Here is a 27,782-nt window from a genome sequence, read left to right as displayed (position 1 = left end):
CACAGTATTGTAAGTCCATGGTCAGTGGTGTGTGCAGAGTTTAACAATTGAACACACCCGGTGAATCGTAAACATTAACAATAACAGAGCTCGTGCCCTGTTTACAAAAACAGTTTATGTTTCACGGGTGTGTTCAATTTGTTAAACTCTGTACACATCAGAGCACAGACTAATAATACTTGTGAGTTGGTTTTGATTTCGAACATTTCTACTCTGAATTTTCTGGATTATAGATGTAATATTTTTCATTAATGCATAACAAAATCGCTTCTTTTCTTAAATATTAAGGATAAAGTTAAAATTTGTGTAAGTGCAAAGATGTGTTAATCAAACACGTCTGGGAATTCGTAGTTCCAATAATTTTCAGATAAAATAAGTTTTTAATCAATTTTCATGTGAAATAATATTGCAATATACAAGTCATGATATTATACAGAAAATATGAGAAAATATTAAGTTCAAATCTGTGTCCAAGCACCTTTAAGAAATCATAGTTATTTGAAGCTAGAGTTTTTTGTTTTTGTTTTGACGATTTCATAAATTATTCTCAATGACCAGTGTATTGATCATTTTGTTTAGCATAACATATTAAGACAAGAAAATTTGAACAATTCTGCATGATTCAGTGAAAAAAATCATGGAAATTGGGCTAAAATTGACCTTACACTAAGTTTTTATAAAATTGTTTTTTTTCAATGAAATAAATAGTGTAAAAATTCAATTATGACTCACTAATCAGTCTAGACTAACTCCAAAAACGGCGTGAACTCCGAAAACGAAGTCTTTGGTTCCATCATGCATTGCGGCAAAATGGCGTCCGATGTAAACAAACGATGGAATGTCGTTCGCTTTCTTCAAATATACGCCTGCATAATGACTGTATTTAGTGCATTGTGACGTTATTTTAATTTTTATTGAATGGATAATTACATTTATTAAATTATTTTGTGGATATTGACTTATTTGTCGCTTCAAACTCTTGCATATTAGTAAATTGGATATACGACATCGAATTCAATACTGCCGGTAAGAATTATTTTCTAATTTGATTTATTGTCTCCTTGATTTAAATCTTATGTCGTTCCTACAATAAAGGTGCTTTTATTTGTTTTTGAAGACACACAGCTTGTATTTTTTTTTAATCAGAAATGTGTATTTTTCACCATGGAACAGAGATATTCACAGGTTCATTTTTAGAAGACATGTTGTGACCTTAATTTCTAGAAGAGTGGTTTTTAAAGTTTTCATATTGATAGATAATAGTTTTAAAGAAGTTTTCATAATAATATATGTTCGTATGTGACTAAAAAAATTGGTAAATAACGATGGTAAGAACTTACGCGTTCAATTCAGATGTCGTACACAAATAAAACACTGGAATGCTAATTTATGTGTAAATTCAGTCAAGTTTTTAGCAGTTTCAATATATATTGTCCCATTTTCTTATATATCCCTTTTATGATGCATATTTAGGCCAAAAAAAATAATAGTCTTGTTTCCTGCTACCCGACCTACCCTATTTTTTTGCACCCGACCCTAAAGTTTTTTTTAAGTTTTGGAAGAAAAAAAATCGAGAATTTCCGGAATTTCATCGTTCTGTCACCGTAATCAGTTTTCGTGTTAGCATAAAACAAGCATTTCATGAAATTCTTGTTTTAAATATGGACTTTCATAAAATACCACTTGAATTGTGCATAAAAAGACATGAAATTCAATTTTAAAAGACAATATTGACCTGTGACATGTTTAATTTTATCTTGTATTAGTTCATATCCAAAAAATGCTGTCAGAAAAGAAATAAAAATATAAAATAAAATAATTTTCCTATCTACCGACCCTATTTTTTTCAGGCTGGTAGCAGGAAACAAGACTATTATTTTTTTTGGCCTTACTTCTCAAACGTATCATTTTCTCTGTAATTGATCAGACTTCAAACGTGAACTTTGAAAGTAAATATCTCCTTTTTTGCATCTGACAAATACGATCTCTTCGGAAGTCTTTTATTTAGCATTTCTGAGTACTGTACTGGCATAATTGCCATACTTTCCAAAACTCTGCACGGACAGTTTTTGTAGACCCATCATTTTTGCTGAAAAATCGCCATTTTTTATGCGTGTGCACATGCGCGGACTCTATTTTCGGAGTCTTTTTCAGTCTCAATTTCTTACTTCCGGATACGCTGTTTTTGGAGTTCGTCTAGACTGCTTATGGCCATATACTGTATATCATTTTAATTTAACGATAGAACATTCTATCTAATCTCATTCTCTGAAATATAAGATTCTTCTGCTACATTTTCATTTAGACCACAACACTAAAATGTGTTCCTTAATAAAAATTCATAAGAAATTAAAGTGCCATCCCTTCTTCCCCAAAAGATTAATCTTGATATTTTAATCTACATTTTTTTACATTCCGCATCTCAAAAAATACACATATACAGCATACAACAGACGCAAGTTCCTGATTGTGAAACATCACAGGGCAAAATATCAGAACGGTCAATTAAGAATGGTATTTTACCTATAAAACTGTCTCTCTTGGCTATACAAAAATTTCTGGTAGAAGCGTCTGATATTTTGTTTGCAGCGTTTGTGCGCAGACTTGTGGACTTTTTCTACCTCTAGATACTGGGGAGTCGGAAGGATGAAGATGATACATCGGGCCAAATTTATTCGTGTTTATGCCTCATTTCAAACCAGTGACCTATTAACTTGTGTTAATATATAGATATCTAGTTGACTGTTAAATAAATGATTTTCAAATAAAAAGATATTTACATTTTTTATCAAATAAAGTTAAAAAAAAATTAAATTGTTTATACTGAGACAACGTTATTTAACGTAAAGTGGGATTTTGAACGTGTGTTTTACCCGTTAAACGCACACAGGTAAAGTGTATTGCTTAGCAACAACGTCTACATTTTTTTTTTCAACGTCATTACATTACAAACAGAGGGAAATATCAAAACAATGGAAGAGGGTAATTTTAATTTGTCGAATTTGAATGTCGTGGCTTGTCAAATAGCCTTGGAAATTGTAGAAGAACAAGTGACTGTTTCAAAAATCGAGGAACCTTTACAGCATGCACAAGACGAAGAAGCAAGATTTTCTTGGGCTGATGACAGCATCCAAGTAGCAAGTAATGATTTACAAGAAATCAAATCAGAAGAACTCTCAGACATTTCTAACTCCCACTCTGCAAATGAAGGGGGCCAGAATTACGATCCATTAACTGACCAAAAACTCAAATCACAACAGTTTGTCACGCCAACTTTCCAGGAACTTCCAACGCCAGCAGACGATTTGCCCACCTCCTACAAGGAAATTGACAATTTGCCGGACAGCTATTATGAAAGCATGTGTTCAGAGAGGTTTGTCATAAATCCAGATTCCAGTTCTAGCGATGAAGATGGCGATGGTGTATGCAAAAAGTCAGAAGACATTGGATTAGAAACATCAAGTTCGAAATTTACAGATGAAGCTAGCAGTGAGAATGAGCAGAAAAGTAACAAAGAGGATGAACAAACCACTGCCCAGTGCAACGATGTTTTAAATGATCTTGGAAGTGCACCCAAAAAATCGACAGATAACTCAGAAGTACCAGGCGAATCATTTCAACAGAACATATATCCAGAGCTCGGCGATTCGTCTGAAAATATTCAATCTTTTCAAACAACATACAATGGACAATACATTGAACCTGGTGCTACTTGTTATGTTTCCCAAACATACCAAGATTTTAACCCTGAATCACCCGGAAATATGGTCTACTTTCAGATGCCTTGCTACAATCCACATTATATAAACGGGAGTTATTACTATGTCCATCAAGAAAATCCAGTACTAGTGAATGAAAATTTAGCGAATCAACAATTTGTTAACGATGAATCCCTTTCAACTAACCAGAACACAGCAGAAATTACAGAAACTTGCGAAAAACCCGATATCGTCAAGGCAGAAAACCACTCTAACACTCCGTACGGTGGTATTCAGCAAGAAGAGACATCGGAGGTCAGTCAAATTAAGGAGATAAATAACGAGGAAGAAAAACAACCAGAGAATTGGGATAATTTCACCGAATTATCGGATTTTCCACAGACTGATAATTTTTGTTCCGAGTTTACTTATCAATTTCCTTCATATGGGGAACCAGATGGAGGACTGACGCCTTTTAACCCTTACCAGACACTGCAACAACCTTTGTTTGCCACCGACATTTACCAACCGTTCATGGAGCCAGTCCGACTCAACACCAACTTTCAGTACCCAGCTGTGTATGTATCTCAGTTTGGGTTGATAACGGTTCTTTTAAAACACGATGTATCAGTTGAGATGACGATTGATCGAGCAATACGATTGGTTAGTCACCAAAAGAATCTTGTTATTGCATCGAACGCAAAGGGAGATAATAACTTTATTGTTCATCCAGCTGGGAAAATATCGCATGCTGTATCTGAGGTTGAAGCCGACATTTATCTAAATCGTCGAGTTAAGATGTCAGACGAAGCAATAATCTTTGGCAACGCAAATACAAGCTACAAATTCAACACCGACAAAATCAAAGAGGAACAGAAACCTAACTTCTCAAAACTGTCGAAAAATAGCTCTGTTGGCATTTTATTTGCCTCGGACAAATCTCCTGACAAAAATCTTGTCATGTCCTGCATGGATCTAGTAGCAAACGCTCAGTACCACCCCATTAGACACATATCAGGAGGCTACGTAGTTAAGATAAATCAGATCAAGATCATACAAAATGGTAATGGGGATGTGAAATTGGTTTGTCCTGACAAGTATATGAGACTCTCTCCAGTGAGGGAAGATCTTTTGTTGAGGAGCAAAAACGTCATTGAAATGGGAATCGAGCCCGACTGGAGCATCTGGGTCAACCACGGTAAAAACTTTATGAGAGCAAACAGACTTGGTCTTGTTTTGTGCAATAGTTGTATTGAGGCCGGGTTTGATGCTCGAGATTGTGTCAGGGCTTGTCGTATTCCAAGCGGAATCCCGATACTTGTTGGCGACGAATCATTTCTACCCAAGCGGCGTTATGTACCGAGGGCTCGCCAAAAGTCTTCGAGGGAATTTGATTAAAACATGTAGCAGTGCAGCAAAACGATCAGATGAGAAATAAACATTGGGAAAAGGAATCTTTTCCAAGATATTAATCGAAGTCCCAAAAATGTTATAAATGACCCAACAACATCATTTATGTTATTGATAGCATTAGAAATAAAATATATCATCAAACTTTTTGTGTTTTAGCTGTTTAGATGTTCAGAGGACAACTTGCAAGTAAGATCAAAATTTCATCCTTTATCACATGTTTACTCCTTTATACAGTGGATATAGCTCATCTGATATCGTTTTTCATATCCATGAGTGCGCGGTTGTGACTTCACTTTTTTTTGGGGGGGGGGGGCTTTTTGCTTGAATTTGATGAAGTTAAATATTGTGGATTTACTTACATATAAACCAGCGTAAAACATAAAATAGCTGTGTAAAACATGCGATAAAAAGAGTCTCCAATGGTTTGTGCATGGTTAGATATGATTTTTTATCCAACTCGTTGTGTGTTTAACACACAACTCGTTGGATAAATAGAGGATATTCATTGTTTTGTAGTTGGATATTGAATTTATTTCACGAGTGGGACCGGATATTTAAATATTTTCTTGAGTGCGAAGCACGAGTGAAAATATATAAAAAAAAAATTCCTGTCTCACGAGTGAAATAAATTCCATATCCAACTAAAAAAAAACATTGAATTTTCTGTTTATTAAATTTTTTTTTAATTTTCCCTCTGCCTCTGTTTTTTTTTTTTAAACACAGACTGTGACGTCATAGTTTAGCAGTTGAGACGTCATAGTTTAGCAGTTGAGACGTCATAGCATAGCAATTGTGAGATTGAAAACATTGTAACATGGATTTAGCAACATATTTGGGAAGAAATTGACAGTTTTAGACTCTGTCAAGACGGTTTAATTACTACATCTATCTTATGATAGTCCAGAAATTATTTTTTACTAAATTTGATATCCTTTCACACTGTGAATGAATATCACTTTGGTATCCTTTCACACTATGGGAGAATATCATTTATTTAATAAATAAATCTCAGTATTTCACTGTTGAAAATGTAATAAGAATCATATCTAACTACAAACCATGGGAGATTTTATCTTTATCACACCCTTTATTAATAATTACACCTTTCCGGAACACCGCTGTACTTTTCATTCAGAGTACCTCTGAGCCAGATCTTTTTCTATTAATGATATTTTTCTATTAATGATTCAGAATAATTATTTTCTTTGATTTATTATTATTGCTAAATGTATTGCTTTTAAATCAAATGATGAGAAACGGAAATTCAACAAGAATGGAAGAATACATTCAAATATTTATTTGAAAACGCATAAATTACAGTCAAACCTCGTTATCTCGAACTCAAAAGGACCAAGAAAAAACTTCGTGATATCCGAGGATTCGAGATATCAAGGATCAAATACTTACAGAATATGTGGTAAACGTTGGGACTTCCAGATCACTTCGACATACGAGTATCAATGGTATTCGAGATATCAGTGTTCGAGATGCCGGAGTTCAATGAAGTTGCCGGAGTTATATGAATTGTGGACACTATTTAATTCAAATATATAATAAATACAACCAATATACATGTGCACATCTGTATCACACTCCCTTTTAACCCTCTTATTCTACCAATATCAATCTTATAGGAGTCTCACGTTGATATGGGGTGTGATACAGATATTGCTATATATTAATCTCTATTTACAATAGACAATACCTTCGGTAGTTCTCATAGAGTTCCTTATTTCTTTATCCCCTACTGTTGAATTCTGTGGAAGTATTTCTTTTATTTTCATGTACGTTCGAAAACCAAATGTGTTTTGTTTATCGATACTACACGTATTTCTTTTGTTCAGCGCAATAAAGGGTTATGATACAGAGTGAGTAAAACAGGGCGCATGCCTACCTTCATAACAGGAATACAAAAACCCTGTATTATATAAAAGTTTTCCACTTGTCTTCCACTTGTTGAGGATTAGAGCCAACGTGGTGCATTTTTGAGAGCAGTGGAAAATGAAGATGATCCTTAATCGCTGGTTCGAATTCAATACGTATTGAGGAATAAAGTGTGACCTTAAAACGTTAAAGCGGTCCAACATTTCACCGAGCGGTTTTCGGCCCGCTTAGTAGAACTTTTAACATATATTTATGTAGGAAACATTTATTTTATTTTATTTATTTATTTATTTATTTATTTATTTTTGTTTTTGGTTTTTTTCCCAGTATACCTGAAACAAAACTTACAGATAAGCTGTTCAGCGAAGATCAGGTAAGATTATGCAAATTAAAATTCTTCTTTGACTCAAGTCTATATCTGTTTCACGATCCAAGGCCCAGAGGACTAAATTGGTTTCTCTTTTTTAAAAAAAGTGATTCTATTAAAAGCATATTTTAATTTTGACATTAAATGCAGGTAATCTTAAAATAATCACAAAAATTGAGGGGTCCAGCATCACCCTTAAGGCTTGCAGTCCATAAATTCTGTCTGGATTTGTGGTTTAAATACTGTGCATATGAAAGGCAGCATTTCCTACTCCTGGTAAAGATCTGAGATCCCGGTATTGTGAAAGATATGTGTTCAGTAAGTAGTTTTGTTTTTTATTTTGAAAGAGTATTTATTTGTCGAGTGCAAAGCGACAACATGAGTGGGTATTACAAATGAGAACAAAGCTCCTCAATAGTGTATATTTGGCCAAATGTATATTACAGTATTTCTAATTAAAGTCCACAAATTATATTTCATTACAGTCAGATTCTCACTTATGTAATATAGTCTTATTTATCTATCTGTACTAAAAAGATCTGTCACCTTTGCACATATTTCTGTTGTCAATTGAGTTTTTTTTTTTTTAAGTTCATTATCGGTGGATTTATTGAATACATATTAATCATACCGAAAGTTCACAAAGTGTGCTTGTACCTTGTTTTTCAAATACATGTCCTGTAAAAAGAGTGACTAGTCCGGTCTGCTCTAGTCTTGGTCGTTTGGTTGTCCCATATACTAATCCTACACAAGTTATTATACAGGTAAAGTACATCATTGATTGATTGATTGATTGATTGTATGTTACGTCCCGTTCGAGAATTTTTCACTCATATAGAGAAGTCACCATATACCGGTGAAGGGCTTCAAATTTAGACCTTTACTCGGCACTCAGGGCCATTGAGCAGTGAGGATTCTTTATCGTGCCAACGCCTACCGTGACACGGGGCCTCGGTTTTTAAGGTCTCATCCGAAGGACCCGCAACTTGCACTTCAAAGTGCCGAGCGCTTGGCGAAGGAACAGTTGCTACCTATTTTTTTAGGTCAGTCGCGGTCATGATTCGAACACACGACCTTCCGATCACGGAGTACATCACTGAAGGAGTTAAAATGATGAATGGAATCAATTGGCGAAATGAACTCAACGAGTTGCACATTTTAAGCATTTACCTTGCTATGGCTTTCAACTGATATATCCAATCGACGAAGCTTTATCAATTAACAATAGTTCAATTAACAAAATCAACGATTAACAAATTAAATACTTCTATTTATATGTCGACTCGATATATATCCCAGTGAACTCGAAATAAGAGACACAACTGAGACTGCCAGATCTGTTTCATATTTGGATGTTTTACTGACAATAGACGATAAAGGGCAAACTAAAAACTAAATTTTATGACAAACTAGATGACCTCAGCTTTTCTATCGTCATGTAGTAATATTCCGCTACCATCTACATATGGTGTTTATTTCTCGCAACTTATTCGATACTCAAGAGCATGCTCTGATGAGTACGATCATATCAATTTTTAACAACCTCGTTAAAAGTAAGCATGCATTTTGTAAATTCTATTGTCGTTATAATGACCTAATTAACAATACAATGTATAATCTATCATACATGGTTCGTATTTGGACTGACATATTATTTTTATGATAAATTTGACCAGAAATATTCCGTCCAACTGATCAATATATAGGGGTCACGCGGGTGTGACCGGTCAACAGGGGATGCTTACTCATCCTAGGCATCTGAACCCACCTCTGGAATTTTCGGGGTCCGTATTTTATGCCCTGTTCACAGATTTGTATTGATTGTATTTTTTTTTATCGATCACTGCTCGTTATATTCACTTTTTTCATTAATTATACGCGGGGTTTTGCTGTAATTTTTTTTATTTGTGTTGTATACTAAAATTATACAGATACCTGTCATATTTTTTCGAAGTGAACCCGAAAAAAAAGTTAAGTGGGATAAGTATTTCAATATCAATCTGCTCATACCACTATATGAGAAGTTTTATAGAAAATAAAAGATCGTCGGGGTTTCATTGAATTGAAGTATAATTTTAAAAAAAGATTTGTCGGTAACAATTGTGTGTATCGATAAGTTGTCTCAATTGCGACAAAAAATTCGTATATATTTAGTTTACTATAGCAAAAATGTCAATATGAATAGAACACTTTTTTATTATTGGGTCAGAGGATTACCATTTATCAATACAGAAGACCAACGGAGTAAAATGATCAAAACTAATATTTTTTTTAATAATGACAAAATAATTCCATTGCGTGAAAAAGGCAATTTTTTGTGTTGACATTTTTTTTATGAAGAGAAGGTAATCTTATGAGACAGATATTTGTGAGTTTTATCATGTTGTAAATTTACCTCCAGTAAGTAATTGTTTGGAATAATTCAATCACTAAGAAATGACTTCATTGAAGGTTTATTTTATATTTTGAATTCAGGGCATCAGTGGCGGACCCAGAAGTTCGGGGGGTGGGGGGGGGGGTTGAGGCCCGTAGGGCCGAAGGGGGAGGGCATAGGAGACGGTGTCCCCCTCCCATAGGTGGGGGTTCAGGGGGGGCCGCATTGATTCTCCAGAAAATAGAGATGATACAAGATGTACAAGAACCATAACCAATATAGCATTATCTAATGTCCATGTGTGTTAGAGTTATTAGTCCCCTACCGGTGAAACCGGAGGGGACTATAGGTTTCCTCTGAGTCTGTCCGTCCGTCTGTCTGTCTGTCTGTCTGTCCGTCTGTCTGTCTGTCTGTCCCTCTGTCTGTCTGTCAGTCTGTCCCACTTGGTTTTCCGCACTTTTCTCCTAAACGCTTGCAGATATTGAGCTGATTTTTGGTATGTGAGTGTATCTTGATGAGTTACAGATCAAGTTTGCATTTCGTTCCGCTTCATTGATTTTTGACGAAATTACGGCCTTTTCAATTTTTAGGGGTTTTCCGCAATTTTCTTCTAAACGCTTTCAGATATTGAGCTGATTTTTGGTATGTGGTTTTACCTTGATTAGTTATAGATCAAGTTTGCATTTCGTCCCGCTTCATTAATTTTTGACGGAATTATGGCATTTTCAATTCTTAACAGGAACCAGATTACACTTGCCGGTAGGGGACTAGTATTGCTAATGCAATACTCTCAGAATGCTTGTTAAAATAAGTTCCTTGTCCCTCTGTTTACATTTAAACGTATATTTTTCATTATTTGCATTTCATATGTCGATGACACTGTATTGATAGCTGAATCTGCTCAACACAGGACCAAGAAGTCGTGTACGGTGCGGCGAAATGATTATAAAAGAGATTGTAAGAAGAATTTTAATTATTTGGATATTTTATTTAGCGTATAGGGATCATCCCCCCCCCCCAAAAAAAAGAAGCAAAAAACATGCAGAAAAAGCAAATAAAGCTATATATTTGAAATTCCTATTAAAGGTCGTTTACATAACCCGTCAATACAGTGTCTATTAGAATTGTTTGATAACATTTTTCGGCCTATATTGTTGAAGGGATGTGAGATATGGGGAATTTTCGAACAATGCCATTAAAAGAAAGCATCTCAAATTTTGTAAATTATTTCTGAAACTTCAGAATCTACTTCCGACTGTATGGTATAGGGTGAATTCGATCGGTCGACAACTGAAACTTGGAAAAGAAACCAAAATACCGGTATCTAATCTACTGTTAAAATTGAGTGACATTACAATAAAAATACAACAAAGATTGCTTGGATAAATAATGTCTCAAATATTCTTAACCGACCAAAAGCTAGAAAAATTTGTAGATATTCTGCCAAGAAAAGTGTCACAATTGCATTCAATTGTGTTGGGTTCTTTTAAAAAAAAAACCTTTACCAGTCTAGTAAATGGATGACCTTTGCCAATCAAGAAAAACAATACATCATAACAATAACAATTTATTTACAAATGTACAAAAAAAAAAAAAAATCAAAATATAACTCGGGTTCCGGTGGTATCGAGGCTTAGGAGACATCAGATGAATGGCGCACAGTAGACATCAGATGAAACACACAAGAAGCTAGTGCAAGGCCATAATGTCACAGAATGATCACTAACACGTCTCCCAAACGAAGAAGCATATTCATATAACATGTCGGCCGGAAGTACCAATCATCACCGGAAGTAGACGTCATCGGATTCAGGAAGTTCTCTCATAACGTAGAATTAACATCAGGGAAGGCTATCTACATCTACTAAAAGGTCACCTATTTAAAATATTGAACAACTTCATATAATAAACTAATCTATTTTACATCATAAATTCTCACTAACGCGCGCCTAATCATAACGTATACATGTGACAAAAAAACTATAGTACAAAAATGGTATTCCGTAACTACGCTTGTATTTAAACATATAAACGGTAATTTACGTCTTGTATCAACAAAAATGAATACAACAAACAAATACTTTCGTTTACACAATCTTTCGAGAAAAACAGAAAAATAACACTTACTGGATTGTAGTCACTCACACTCATAAATGCAGAGACAAAAGGCCCAGGTTTCAAATGGTCCACACAGGTACCAGTAATGCATCCCATTTCCACACAGCATGGGAGCCGCCCAATCCACTAAGTATGGGTCATATTTTTACACCGTCCACACAGTCCAGAACTAAGCTGACAAACCTGGCCAAAACCCTGGATAAGTGTAACTATTAATATCATCAAACTTGACAAACGGGTTTACCAAGCGATGCCGCAGCTCTTTATGCTACAATTCAGTGACCATCGATGTGTGCAAAGTTAAACACTCCCCAGTGTATGGAAGAGCATTTGGAACAATATTTACAATATTGTGACAAAAAGATGCAATTACTTTTTTTTTTTTTTTTTTGTAAATTCACCACTGATCAATTGAAAGTGGACTGTGGCTAGACAATCTACCCTTTCGAGAAGAATTGGTAATGATAAATTTGAAGTTTCAAAATATAATTCCGCATTGACTGGTATTCACCTTTGTATCTGGAAAAAAATGTTTTATATACGTTTTTTATACTTTAACTTATTCGTATTATCTGATACACCTTAAGAGAATGCAACACCCCATTTTTAGAAGTTTCATGGGATACCGATCAGAATTACCGTCTTCAAAGAAATTTGTTGGTGTTCTCCTGATCATTTATCATCGCATGTCCGTGAAGCCATGGGTTCATTTAATAAAAGAAAATATTGGCATAGACTCCAACTTTACAACGGGCCAACAGCTTCATCACAAGCATTCTAATTCTACTGATCATTCTTTTTTAACATTGAAAGTTTGAATTCTAGGGGGAAAAAAGCATAATCCTAATAGCCTATCGATAAGCACATATTTCCATAGGCAATACTAGTTTAGGAAACTAGGCACTATTTTCCATATGGTTGCAATGACTATGTCGAAAGTGTAGAATCTTTGAAGTCCACATTGTAGCAACGTGGATTTGATGGGACCTTAAAACAAAATACACAGACGTTAGCCTAGTCAGGGATGTCGCTCTTACAATAATCCTGCTGATATACACGATTTCTCTTTTGATTCAATATTAGGTTACTTAAATAAACAAATACATGTAGGTCTTCACACACCAAACTTTAATCAGCAATCTGCCTCTTTGAAAGTTTTAAATGGTCTATTTGAAAAGACCAAGGAAAGTCCAAACACCAAAATGCATACTGATATCTATGATTTTGGATGTTGCCAATCAGAAACTTTTTAAGCTGCTAGGTTTTACAGATGAGAATAATTCTCAAATAACCCGTCTGTTCCTCAAACTAGAATGAAAGAGGTAAAGATAACAAACAGTGATCTATCCCAAAAAAGAAATACTACAAACCGCAGGAATCTGTCAACATGGCACAAAACACGAACCCCCGGAAATTCCAGAGGAATTCCAGAGTAAGCACCCCCTGTTGACCGGTCACACCTATACCGTGAGTCCTGTGTATTAATCAGGTAGACGGTCGACCGGTCACACCTATACCGTGAGTCCTGTGTATTAATCAGGTAGACTGTGTAATCCGTAGTCAAATAGTATAAAACAATGATCTATCAATCGGTTTGAAAAATTAAAGACAAAATGTGACCCAACGATAGGTTGTAAATGCAAACAAAGTCATTATAAAGACCGTAGAATTTGTGAAAATCAGACTTTACACAAGATTGTTGAAATCTTGTAACATTAACTTATTTGTCAGTAGCATCGGTTTAAAAAATTGACCGTACTTAGTGCGTGCTCTTGCGTAACGAATCATTTGGTAGACATAACACCATCGGATGTTGGGATATAACTATATATTAGTAAATAAGGAAGGTCGACGATGGAAAAGCTCAAGTCATCCTGTTTGTCATACAGGTGACTTATCATTTGGCCATTATCGTCTTCAGTAAGTAAAAAAAAAAACAACTTTGAAACAGATGTTAATATTAAAAAGATGATATTAAAAGATATTTCTTCACTAAAATAAAAATTAATGAAGAAGCAGTTGTCTATGATGTCGAAAAACCCTGGTCATTAATTTTTCGTGTGGAATGGTTGAATAATATTAAAAAGATGTTTGGGTTCCTCATTGACAATATCTATGTAGTCTTTGGAGACTCTGGTTCTCCAGACAATCTATTTGGAATTCTCATGGACACTAATTGCTTGTTAATATAAGACCTGTTACTTGTATTCTTATGAAGCAGAATTTATTTAAGAACTTTTAAATGGAAAGAGGAAATCTCTTCTATGTTCATCAATTCGAAATTTCTATGAATTTTTATGAAATCAAAAATATTCATTTCCATTCATAAGTTAATTTGATGTATCCCACTGAATATAAAAGACACCACAGAGTCTGAAACATCCGTTTCATATTTGAATTTTTACTAGTGAAAGATACTGATGCCAAAATAACAATTAATCTTTACGAAAACATAATAATTTCAACTTTTCTATCGACAACTTCCCTTGTTTATGCAGCACCATGGTCTATAAAGCGGTTTTATTTCCCAGTTGATTCTGTACACAAGAACAAGTTCTACGTATGAATAATTTCTAAACAAGGCTCTTAACAAATAAGTTGATGTTACAAAGGTATGAAGAACCTCGTTAAATGGATTAGTTTTAGGAAATCTCTTTTATATTCGCCGAAAATCTAATAACTCGAAACTCATGGCTACAACTCGTAATTCTAATGTATTTCGAACTTTTTAACTCAAGCAATTAATTTGTTTACGTCTTCGTCAAATCATCGATCGCTTTGAACAGTGATTATCAAAGACGCATGTATCAAGATGATCATATTGCTTTATTTGTTAAACGGTTTACTTGAGTTTCGCTGATGTTATTGATATCACGCTACTACATATACACTTCATCGAGTCTTAGAGCAATTTATAAACGTAAAATTTGGGTCTGAGAGAGAGAGAGAGAGAGAGAGGATCGTGTAAAAATATCCCTATTTATTAACAAAAAATGACATATAGACATGTTAATGGTTTTCAAATGGATCTTACGTGTATTATGTTATGTAATACCTTACTGGGTTGTACCGAGAGAAAAAAACAAAAACACGCTTTTGAAAATGAATTTTTAGACGATATCACTTGACCCCGTCTTAGTTTACTGTCAGTCGAAATCTAGAATGGAAAGCGAGCGCTTATCATCCCAATTTAAGGGAAAGAGTGCAGAAATTGCTTGGGTCAAAAGACAAACACTCTTAATCAAACAAAAGAAAGTAATTTGAAGATTTTTCTTCACAAATTAAAGATGATGGGGAAGCATTTTGAAAATTTATATCTCTTTTGAAATCATTACACGTAAACAAACTACTTGGATGTAGTATATTAGACTGCATTACCGCTTGTTTACTTCGGAAACGTCAGATTAATTCGGGCCACAACGGTAAGGGCTATCTAATATTTTGTTACAATGTTTGTTTTTAATTTCATTTTAATTTTAGATTTCTATTGTTTTAAGGTACAACTGTTACGTTTATCTATCAAGTTTTCAAAATCATGAACTTTATTACGTTGACCCCGTCTTTATGGACTGTTTCAGTACTTTGATTTTTTTTTCAAGCTACTGGAACAAGAGTGATAGAACATACAGGTACCTAAGCTTATTTGTAGGTTTACGTACTTGTACACGAGTCGCTATATTGTAGAGCAAATGCGTGCACTATCTTTATATCATTTGCCCAATTCATATTTTAAATATAAATGGTTTCTATTTTGCTTGTATGTTATTTTCTTAATCATATGAAATTTTGTCACCGGGTGTCTAACAATAATCGAAACGCAAAAGAAAGTTTTGAATTGTACATATACTGATTATAAACAACTTGAACTGATTCAGAGTGGAATGCGTTAAATAACTAATCAAATACTTAGTAAAATTATCAAATATTTTCCTGCAACATTTACTATTTTTACCAAATTGTATTGTTATAGTTGGCATATTTCACAAACTGAAATCTGTATAAATAAAATCCCAGGCGCGTAGCTGCCTATACGCAAATACGCAAGTGCGTACACATCATTTTCCGGAAAAAAATCTATGGAAGAAAGAGAGAGAGAGAGAAAGGGTCGAAGAAATCTCAGGACCATCCAACAAATATTCTTGTTTCAAATTATTTTGTGTCATACTGTTTGGATTTGAATTTTATATTATCATGATTGTGTAATAAAATTTGAAATCCTTTATTAAATCATTGCCAAATCCAAATAAACCATTCATTAATTTGTAATTGTTCTTTAATACATTGATTTTTTTAAGAAAGATCTTTGAGAAATTGAATTTCAACCACATCGTTGAATGTTATGATCTACTAGTATATGATTTGAAATAAAATGCGATATTTCTTGTTAATAATTTATTAACATTTAGTATACGTGTTTTTGAACGTTAAAAAAAGAGCATTTGATACCAATATATCGGTTAAATATTTAGCCTAAACTACATATGTACAGTAAGTTTCCATGGAAATATTAACTTTGCGTTGAGGCAATAAATATTACTATGTCTTTTATTTTCTAGACAAAATCTTAATGGCATGAATTTTATTTTGCAAGAAAATGAATAAAATACATGTATTTGGTAATTAAAAATCGGGATCTTCTGGGCCCTCACAGGCATGCATGTAGTATCGGGAGGGGGGGGGGGGCATGGGGGGCTGTCCCCAAATTATTACTTTTTGTTGTAGCATAGTTAAATCATGGTAATTTCGTAATATATTTATAAAATTTTGATTTGTAAAATTGGAAACCCCCCTCCCCCGACCACTTGCTGTTCTCTGCGAACACTTCATTTCCATTCTGGCTACGCGCCTGAATTCCCTCAATAATTCGTCATTGAGAAAAAGAAGAGGTTATTTTTATGCACCCCCAGAACTTATCAAACTTTACACAAAAAAAAACCAATGGAATGTGCACTTAGCTACAATTGATAACAAGGTATCAGAAATAAACACAGTTCATATTTAGCTTTACTAATCCTTCAAGTTTCTTATCGGACGTTTTCTTGTTAAATGTGTGAAATATTGTTTGTCATTTTCTAAGTTCAACTAGTCTGTACATCTAACCCTGTTTGTTTTGTGTGATAGGTACATTATATCTCTTTAATTTTACACCTTAATTCATCATGGAAGCTAACAAGAATTCAACATGAGGGTCACAGCAATCTTCCTGATTAGATTATATTGGACTGGTATAAAGTCAGGAGTTTAAGTCTCACCGTTATTAAATCAAGAATCTATTGAGTTATAAGCCACTATGTATTTCAACATTGTCAGGCTGGCTTAAGAGCAAACCATTAATCTTAATAGAAATCTCCGCACGAGTTTATTCTTGTATTTAAGTGATGAAAATAACTTCGGCTTGGCACCAGGATTAAGAAACAATGAATATAGACTTAAGTCAATATCTCTATATTTCTACAAAATGATGTAGAGGTCAAACATTTCGAAATGAAAATGTCTCCTAAAGATGGAATGACCAAAGTGTGTCCGCAAATTTTAGTTTTAGTACCCAGTTAACTAGTATTTTACTTTTGATTTTAAATGATGTATTATTCTCTTGTATAAAAACTTATTTTCAGAAAATCCAGAAGTGGGATCAAAAATGAGGAGTTAGGATCCCATTTCGACTGGACACACCCGCCGTGAGCCCAATGTATTGATCAGGTAGACAGAATAATCCGTTGTCAAATTTAGTATATAATTACTAACAATTGGTTTGAAATATAACAGTCAAAATTCGACACACAATGATAGATTGTATTGCTAGCAGGTCATTAAAACTGCTTTAAACAAGGTTGTTGAAATCCTTTAACTTCGACTTATTTGTCAGTAGCTTGCCTTGGCTTAAAAATAGATCCTGCCCAGAGAATGCTCTTGCATATCGAATCAACACCAGGTGAAGGTGATAATGGAATATTACTACATAAAAAAAGGAGAGCTGACGATAGAAAAGCTGAAGTGATCTCGTTTGTCATACAGTTTAGTTGTTAGTTGGCCTTTATCCTCTATAGTCAATAGATATGAAACAGAAGTGACAGATTCTGGAGTGTCATTTATTTCGAGTTCACTGGCATATATCCAGTCGACATGTGAATGGATGTAACTATTGTTAATTGATAAAACATCGTTGATACATCTGAATGTCGAGTTGAAGCCACAGCAAGTGTTTTATTTTTTCTTCTCTTGTAGAAGTTTGTTAAATAAAATCTGCTTCATGGGAATATTAAAGCAGATTGATTAACGAAGGAGCACAATTAGTGTCCATCGAAATTCCAGAAGATTTTTGGAACTCAATAGCATGCTGTGAGGACATCATTTTTAAACAGAGGCTGGCTACTGACAAATAAGTTGATGTTACATGGATTTCAACAATCTTGTTTAAAGTCAACATTTCGTAAATTTTATGGTCCTTATAATGACCTTGATAACAAATACACTGTATTACCTATTAATTACAGGGATGTTGAAATCCCTGTAGCATGTATGTCGTATCTTGACTGACATATTTCATGCCAATTGTTAGACATTTGTTTTTATAGGGCTTATGGTTGGTGTGACCAGTCAACAGGCTCCTCCTAGGCACCTGATCCCACGTCTGGAATTTTCAGGGGTGCTGTTGACAGATTTTTATTTTTAAAGATATTTTGGGATCGATCACTGTTTTGTTATTTTCACTTTCTTTCATAGATGTTCTTGTTATACATGACAAAGAAATTTACCTGTAGAGTTGGTAGATATTAGGAAGGTGTACAATATTAAATTTTTATAGCATTTCTGAAAAAAAATCGAAAAGCTCTGTAAGAGAAAAAAGAAGAAATTTGATGAAACATTATGTAAATTTATCGTAAGATCACGTATTTTCATTCATGGACTCTTTTTTTCTGTTTGAGGAAATAAATATTGGTTCGTTTGGGATTTGATTTCGCTGTTTGAAGTTAAATCAAACTTTTCATGGAGGACATGGATTCGTCTGTCCCTTCAGACGTCGAAATTAACAAAAAATAACCTCCCACAAAAATAAGTGATTTCACAGTATGCCAAAAATGTTAATCATGAGAACAAAAATACAATCACTGGTATTATTCAGCATCAACGAGTATAGGGTACAAATCTATATAGGGTATTTGTGGTTAACGTAAATACCTTACATAACTATTCCTCAAAATGAATCCTTTCAATAAGTATGCTCAAGACCAAAATTGTAATGTTAATAATAGAAATGATGATAATGAAGAAAATATCATTTTTAAAGTGAAGCAATTAAATCTATTAATGTAAATCATAGATTTTAAATTACCAATTTTGATGCACCAGATGCGCATTTCACAAATTATGTCTCTTCAACGATGCTCATGCCGAAACGTTGGAAATCCGAAATTTTACCACAGCAATCTAATATATATCCGTATTTTCAAGCTAGTACAGAAGTACTTGGCTACTGGGCTGTAGAGACCCTCGGGGACTAACAGTTCACCAGCAGAAGCCTCGACCCAGGGGTCATGATGTAAACAATATACGGTACTAATTTTGATGCACCAGATGCGCATTTCGACAAATTAAGTCTCTTCAGTGATACTCATGCCGAAACGTTGGAAATCCGAAATATTAAAATAAAAATTTGAAGAGCTGAAAAAGGGGTGCCAAAGAATGGAGTCAAATACGTCGAAGGATCAGAGCTATGCATGAGGGAGATAATCCTCGATTTTGAATTAAATTTCTGAATTTTACCGGAGTACTTGGCTACCGGGCTGTAGAGATCCTCGGGGACTAACAGTCCACTAGCACAGGCCTCGACCCAGGGGTCATTTTATATATCCTGGTGTACCCCTGAACTGTAAATAGAAAATTAAATGCTACCCAAAAAAATAACTGGCAACCCAAAGCGGAAAAGCGATGTTCTTTTTAAAATTGAAAAATCAGTCATTTGTGGCTATAAACTGAACAGTGTCTTCTCCTTTTACTCGTACATTGCTCGTACATTGTAAGTATAATGCATTATTTTTGTGATGTATGTATGGGGAAGCCTCAGTATTTGTGATATTGAAAAGGTTCATTTAGACTTCATTGAATATATTCTGTGTCTTTAAAGGAATGCAAAAACTCCACCTTGGCACCTGATCTAACCTTTGCTATTTCAGGGTCCCGTAATTTTGCCCTGTTCCTGATTGGCATCCTTTACTGGATTTCGGAGATTGGTAACTCTTTGTTATCACATTTTACATAGATTTATAAAATTGACTTCTATAGAAGATTGTTTGCATTTAATATGAAGAATTTCAAGGAAGATTATTTGCATTTAATTATTTTTAGAAACCGCTATTTGTTTTCTAAAAATGTGTTGCAATATTTATAAGAAATGTATGATAAAAGTGAATATTTCAGTAATCACTTTAATAACTGGTTTTTAAAAAAACGTATTGAAAATGGACTTGTATTTATCTGACTATTTGTTTTCTAAAAATGTGTTGTAATATTTTTAATGCATTTATGATAAAAGTGAATATTTCAGTAATCACATTAAAAACTGGTTTTTAAAAAAACGTCTTGAAAATGGACTTGTATTTATCTGGTATAAACAAGACAAAATACAGTATTGTGTAAACAAATCCTATTGTAACCAACCCCTCCCCCAATAAATAAATGAATAAAGAAAATACCGTACAAAATATAATGACTAAATTTCAATTTTCATCAAAATGGATTTTTACAAGCATACCTTGGTCATCTTACTTTACATTATTACATAAGACTGTCTTTACGTAATCTTGCAATTGACAACTCTTGTGTCCAAAAAACTTTTCATTTGTAATTTTTGAATTTTTGCTTTTAGCTTTAAAGTAAAGAAATGAAAAAGAATGTTCTAAATTCTTTCTTTGTCATATCTATATTGTTTGTGTTCATTGATCTTCAAAAGAGGTCATATTATACAAATATTTTCTCATGAATATGTATACATAATTCTGATAATACATGTATGTAAATGAAGAATAATAAAGGGGTTTTTTATGGTTTAAGGAAACAGATTCATACCATACGATAAACGATGGGAAAATTGTCAATCATATAGATGTATCCGGGGGAGTTCCCAATAAATGTTTAATATCTAAACTCTACTCCAACTCTCAAATGAAGCGTAGATATAATTAAGTTATTGAAATTCTTTGCTTGTCAAGACATCAATACACAGATAATTTCAGGAATCTTTACGATTAAATAGGTGATAACATGTTAATCGATATAGTGAATATAAGACGGTGTACAATCCCCTCTCTTTCAAACATTGATCACCTCTGGTAAAAACGACACCATGTTTTATTTCCGTGTTTCGTTAGTCAGCGCATGTATCAGCGTTATTCTGACAGATGACTGTCCCCCATCTAAGAACTGCATGGCTTTGTCTTGGAGAGCATGGGGTAACTGTGAGGGTACCTGTGGAAAACAGACAACTCAAACTAGAAGACGCACGGTGTGCTTTGATCAAAGTAAAATTGCACCCCCTATCACGCGCGAAAAGGTTGTAGCTTTTTGCAATATTACGCAGCCAATAGCTGAGACCAGAGTTTGTAGGTATTGCTTGTATGGGATATTCAACATTACGTCCAATGCATGTGAAATATGCAGTAAGTAGTGTAACTTTAAGATTTCTTTACTTTCCTCATTAGATAATTGTTTGTCCTGTTTTAATATTCCCTCCATTATTATTCCTTTCATTCAATATTTTATTTACGTAGAAATAATATCGGGATATTCTAAAATATACAAACTAGTATTTATATATATATATATATATATATATATATATATATATATATATATATATATATATATATATATATATATATATATATATATATTGAGAGAGAGAGAAATAGAGAGAGAGATGTCAGTTGAATGCAAAATTGAAATTGCTAATCGGGTAACTGCAAGTCGTTCAGACTGATTAACCGGTTAATCGTATCAAAATACATGTACACATATTCCTGACATATTTTTTAGGGTAGGCACTATTCATATACACAAGAAAACTAAAAAGAAAAGACGCTAGAAGTTAGAAACTGCTCATGCTTGATCAGGAAACTATATACATGTATATTTTATGTTAATAGGTAAGAAAAAAAAATCATTTTAAATAAAACTGGAAAAGATAGAAGGGGTAAGGTACACATTGTAAACAATCAAGTACTCAAAGGCAATTTAATATTCAAGAAATACATGCAGGGAATGGTTACTTTTCCTGAATCTCCAGCTGACTTACAAAAATATTGCAGATTTTGTAACCGATTACCATCGTTCGGACCGAATCATCGGTTAACCGGTTACAAATTGCCATCCCTAATATTAAAAATAGGATCTAGGAGTATTGTATTGGTTTAACTAAATATTTGAAATTCTGCTTTAATTGCAATTGCAAACCAAAGTACATGAATTCGATCATACACAATACAGAAGTCTCCAAAGAAATACAGTGTGGCACATGGAATTAAAAAATTATCAAATGAGTGTTATCCACTGTATACAGATATAACATGTGATAAACATTATTTTTTATAATACAAAGACCACTATTTATATTTCTGAGACCTCTCGGAAGAAAGAAATCATTTCCAGCGTATAAATGTATATAAAATATATCTGTGCGGGGAAAAGGTGAAGTTAATACTGATAGCTCGCAAGAGAAGGATTTGGCTACGATTTGACAGTGAAAACTAATAAATTTCATTATTTCAAACATCAAAAATTAACTTTAAATAATTATCACTTTTATAGAGACATACCCCCCCCCCCCCGCAAACGCATCGGAATAAAGCACAATGCAAAAATACCTTTTTATGCCCCTGTATCGAAGTTTCGGGGGTATATAGTTTTTGCCCTGTCCGTCCGTCTGTCTGTCCGCAAAAAACTTTAACATTGCCCATAACTTTTGATTGGAGGAGTATGGCTTTCATATATGTCACATGTGTATTCCTTGTGACAAGACCTTTCTTTGGGTACCATCATATTTAACCTTTTTAACTTGACCTTGGAGTTTGATCCAGTTTTGCGAATTTTACCGAACTTTAACCTTGGTTATAACTTTTTAACGGTTGGTGCTAGGGCTTTTATACTTTACATGTGTAATCCTTGTGAGAAGACCTTCCTTTGTATTCTAGTAACATCAACTTTGACATTTTCACCTTGACCTTGGAGTTTGACCTACTTTTGGAAAATTTTAAACTTGGCCATATTTTTTGAACGGTTGGTGCTAGGGCGTTCATACTTCACATATGTAATTCTTGTTAGAAGACCTTTCTTTGGATACCATCAACTTTGACCCTTTGACCTTGACCTTGGAGTTTGACCTACTTTCAGAAAACATTAACCTTGGATATAACTTTTGAACAGTTGGTGCTAGGGCTTTAATATTTAAGATGTTTCTTCCTTGTGACAAGACCTTCTTTTGGATACCAACAATTGTAATCCATTGACCTTGGAGTTTGACCTACTTTGAAAAAAACTATAACCTTGACCATAACTTTTGAACGATTGTTGCTACGGCTTTCATACTTCACATGTGTATTCCTTGTGAGAAGACCTTTTCGTGGGCACCATTAACTTTGACCATTTGTCCTTGACCTTGATGTGTGACTTACTTTTGAAAAACTTTAACTTTTCCATACCTATTCAATGGTTGCTGATAGATTTTTCGTATTTCACAGGTATATTCCTCGAGAGAAGGTTACCAATATATTTGATTTGCATTTGAGAAAGTTTAACCTTTGCTATAAGTGCCAAACGGGGGTATCAGTGTTTCACAAACACATCTTGTTTTATATAGAAAAGTAGTAAATAAAAATATTTTATTCACTTGCAGCACACCGACTTTGTGTATCCAGAGCATCCATTTTGCCAGAATAGGTCAATCACGGTCAGATTCATTGTCTCTAATTCATTGTCTCTAATTTTACTGACCGTTCACGGTAGCTCGCTCCGTGATCGGGAGGTCGTGAGTTCGAATCTCGGCCGCGACTGACCTAAGTCGATAAAAAAAATGGGTAGCAACTGTTCCTTCGCCATGAGCTCTGCACTTTGAAGTGAAAGTTGCGGGTCTTTCGGATGAGACCTTAAAAAACGCGGTCCCGTGTCTCGGCAGGCGTTGGCATGATAAAGATCCCTCACTGCTCAATGGCCCTAAGTGCCGAGTAAAGGTCAAGATTTGAAGCCCTTTACCGGTATATGGTGACGTCTCTGTATGAGTGAAAAATTCTCGAATGGGACGTAAAACAACATACAATCAATCAATCATCTAATTTTACTGACACGTGGTATTATTATAATATATATTGATTTTTTTAAAATCTAAAACAAGGTGAATTTTAGCGACAGTAGGTATTTGATGTGTATAATTATTGTTTTACATACCTACAACTTTATAAATACACTCGAACTAAAAAATGTATATAGTAAAATATGACGATATTATTTTTGGGAGAAACATTTCATGGGGGTTCCTATGGTACAGAGCTTAAATCATGAAAAATGATGCGTCAACGTATAATCTTTATTAACTAATTCTTTTCCTAAGATGTTATTTTGTAAAAAGGAAACACCTTCTCGAAGATTGACCCCCTTTTTTATTTAAAATGACCCAGATTGACCTGTGCAGCATATTTTCTTGTGTTACATTTTGATACGTTAGCCCAACAAATTTATAATAATTCACGCAAAACAATTATTAAATGGTTTGATAACATGTTTCTATTCCATTTTGAGCATTATAGTTTGACCGTCTAGATTTTAATTCTTATTTATTGACAAATTTGTGACAAATGTCTTAAATTTCAATGTTTGGCGTTTCGGGGTATGTACTGCCGAGAGGCAATAGCAGAAAAATAAGCATGTTGACATATAATTTTTCTTATGTCTATCCATTGCTGGGATGTTTGTCTATGTTATGAAAGCAAGTTTTTCAAGCTTGACCCCTTTTTTAGTGCCGATTATAGAACTACCTTAGCAACTGAATACAGAAGGAATTAAGTCCATGTGTTATATTTATGTAAAAATAAGCGATCCTTTGTTCTTTGTAAGGGGTAAAAAATACCTTTGTTACCAACAGCTTCCACTGCAGCAGGAAAGACGAAATACCCGTCGTCTAGTTCTGGAGTATATATGGAATGTATATAATTGTGCTTGTGTCCCGATTGCAATAAATAGAGATTAGGGATTCGTCTAATAAACGAAAATACCCGTAAATATATGTGTTTACCAATGGATCTTTGGCTATATGATTGTTGGTTGAAATGATAGTAGGAAAAATGAATCGAAAATAGTTGAGTCATTCATCAAAGGTGACTCATTTGAATTGTCAATAATTAACTTCCAATGTTGAATATGCAAACTCATGAGCAAAACGATTGAGAGTATAAAGACGTTTTTATTTTTATCTATGAATTTCTTTTGCAAGTACTTCTATGGGATGGATGTATATTATATATTATATTGTATATTATAGTATTTTATTAGTTTTTTATAGACAGAGATAAATATTTTAATGTAAACAAAAAGCAACAAAATTATTATAGTAAAAACCGATATCATTTCAGAAAACATTAGGTGCATTGACCAACCATGTAAACATGGTATCTGTTACGATACACAATCCGGATTTCGTTGTGACTGTCACGAGGGGTTTTCAGGGCTTGACTGTGATATAGGTAATTATCTATTATGTTATCTTCGTAATTATTTAATTCATTCATTCATTCATAATCAATTGAAAACTTGTAGGCGGAAAATTGAATCACTTGTGCTGAATTTATATTTGAAAGAATTCACTAAACGATTGAATCCATTTAATGCTGAATTATCTCATATCGACATTCGATATCTATACTTAACATTTTATAAGAAGAATATATATTCCATATCAAGACCTGATATTTATCTAGATCTTCGAAAGGAAATCAATCTACCGTCATGGTTGCCAAACATAGAGTATGCACTGCTGGCACTGATATCAATAGTAATTTTAATGGCGGCTGGATGTGTCTGTATGAGGTGCTGCCGACTATGTGGATGCATGACGTCAGATGATGACGATGAAGAAAAGAAGCAAAAACCAGTTGCATATCTTCAACCAGAAAGACATTCACTGAAGCCTCCAAGCAAGAAAGTCATTTACTCTAATTACTGAAGCCTCCGATGTTAATCGTTGGCTCATGAAACACAAGTGTAGTGGAAATGTTACAACTTCCTTGATTTTTTTCCCATTTCTCTGGAACATTTATAAAGCATAAAGAAATTCATAGAACCAAATATATATTGAAAAAAAAAACCCATCTGATCCAAAGGCTCAAATGAGCTTTCTGGTCGTCGGTAAACTTTTCTCATTTTCGACTTCTTCACAAGAACCACTGAGTCAGTTTCAACCAAACTTGCCACATAGCATCTTTGAATAAAGTGAATTCAAGTTAATTCAAATAAAGGGCCAGACCCTCTTTCAAGGGCAGATAATTAAAACTTGGTGAAAATGTAGAGACATCTTTCAAAAATCTTCTTCACTGGACAAGGAAAGATGATACTTATGTGAAAGCTTTAATGCATATTGTAGATTCAATTTTGTTTAAATCATGACCTCAGGGGCTAGGTTGGGGACATAGGGAAAAATCTTTAAATCATCAAAAATATATATATATACATACAAAGTGATTGATATAGATGCGCATTGTAAATTATTGCAGCGCCCAGGGCTATCCGTTCCTATCACGGGCACTGGCCAACAGGAGTTCAGATGCAATGGCCTCCATTGTATAACAGTTACGTTTGAAATGAAAGTTCTGCTTCAGTTTATTGTAAACAAAAAGAACTTATTTATCAATTATCTTTTTATTTTTCTATGATACATTCTTATATAAATGACAATCAAAATCACCTGTAAACATAAGGCTTCCCTCGTCTCAGATTAATAAGCTTGTCAATATTTATTGATATTGATGACAATTTAGAATTTCATGAAACGTGCGGTAGACAAATATTGAACAAAACTTGATATGACTGTCTTATCAAGCAAATATAATGATCTATAAATGATGTACAAATATATGTTCACAATTAAAAGAGATTTGATATAAAATTGATAAACATCACTTACACTTAAACTTCCTCAATATACTTTTAGTTTGCTGTCGAAATTCCAAATCATAAATCCCATAGATAAAAGGATTGGACAAGTGATTCAAAATATACATCCGTCTAAGGGTAACACAGATTTCAAAAATTGGACTCGAAAGTCCTTCCCAGAAACCAGTGTTATAGGTCTCGATCATTATGAGTATCCACGAAGGAAGATAGGAGATAATGGCCGTAAAGGAAATTACCATAAACATAATGGACAACCGCCTTCTCGACCCCTTGTGCGAATTTGGCATGTGTTTTCCTTCTGTAGTCGACTCGTTGCAAACCTTAACGTCTTTTGAGTTTGCCATTGTCCACATTTCAGTTGATTTATAATCAGTGTCAAAATCTGTTGACGCTGAAGCACACATCGTGTTTTGTTGCTGATCACCGTCACATTTCTTATGTTTAAATCTATGAATACTTACTCTTCTAAAAATCTTTTTAGCGATCAAGAAATACAAAAATGTGATGCAAAAAACGTTTATGAAAGATATTGCCGAGATGCCCTGGTGTATCTTTAATCCTATATTAGGGTTTTGAGTTTTCTTATGACATACTAGTCCTGTTTCATTACGCGAGTATGGATCAGCCACATCAACAATGCCATACACAAACAGACTTGGAATGTTGAGCGAGAGACTGATGGCAAAACACCCTATAAGAGAAGCTCTCAATTGAAAATTTGTCATTTGTCTTGAAAAAGGCCTACATATTTTTTGATACCTCTGGACAGCAATGG

The 27,782-nt window shown here is 34.0% G+C and overlaps 1 protein-coding gene across 1 annotated transcript; it reads left to right on the top strand.

The window, feature by feature from the left end:
- Window positions 1-2,935: 2,935 nt before the first annotated feature.
- On the top strand, window positions 2,936-5,252 carry LOC133171549 (uncharacterized). The gene has a single exon (XM_061306317.1). It carries the CDS (start codon window positions 2,973-2,975, stop codon window positions 5,094-5,096), a length of 2,124 nt encoding a protein of 707 aa, XP_061162301.1. The 5' UTR covers window positions 2,936-2,972; the 3' UTR covers window positions 5,097-5,252.
- The last annotated feature ends 22,530 nt before the right edge of the window (window positions 5,253-27,782 follow it).

Source organism: Saccostrea echinata, unplaced genomic scaffold (assembly GCF_033153115.1).
Source record: "Saccostrea echinata isolate AGI-Se365-2 ecotype Australia unplaced genomic scaffold, CSIRO_AGI_Sech_v1 ptg000054l, whole genome shotgun sequence".
NCBI classification, from domain to species: Eukaryota; Metazoa; Mollusca; class Bivalvia; order Ostreida; family Ostreidae; genus Saccostrea; species Saccostrea echinata.
Note: the sequence above shows the minus strand (reverse complement) of the source record. Positions and strands in the feature narration are given on the sequence as shown.

What these genes read in the sequence shown, in the direction of transcription:
- LOC133171549 (XM_061306317.1), top strand. Translation starts at nt 2,973, where the DNA reads ATGGAAGAGGGTAATTTTAATTTGTCGAATTTGAATGTCGTGGCTTGT.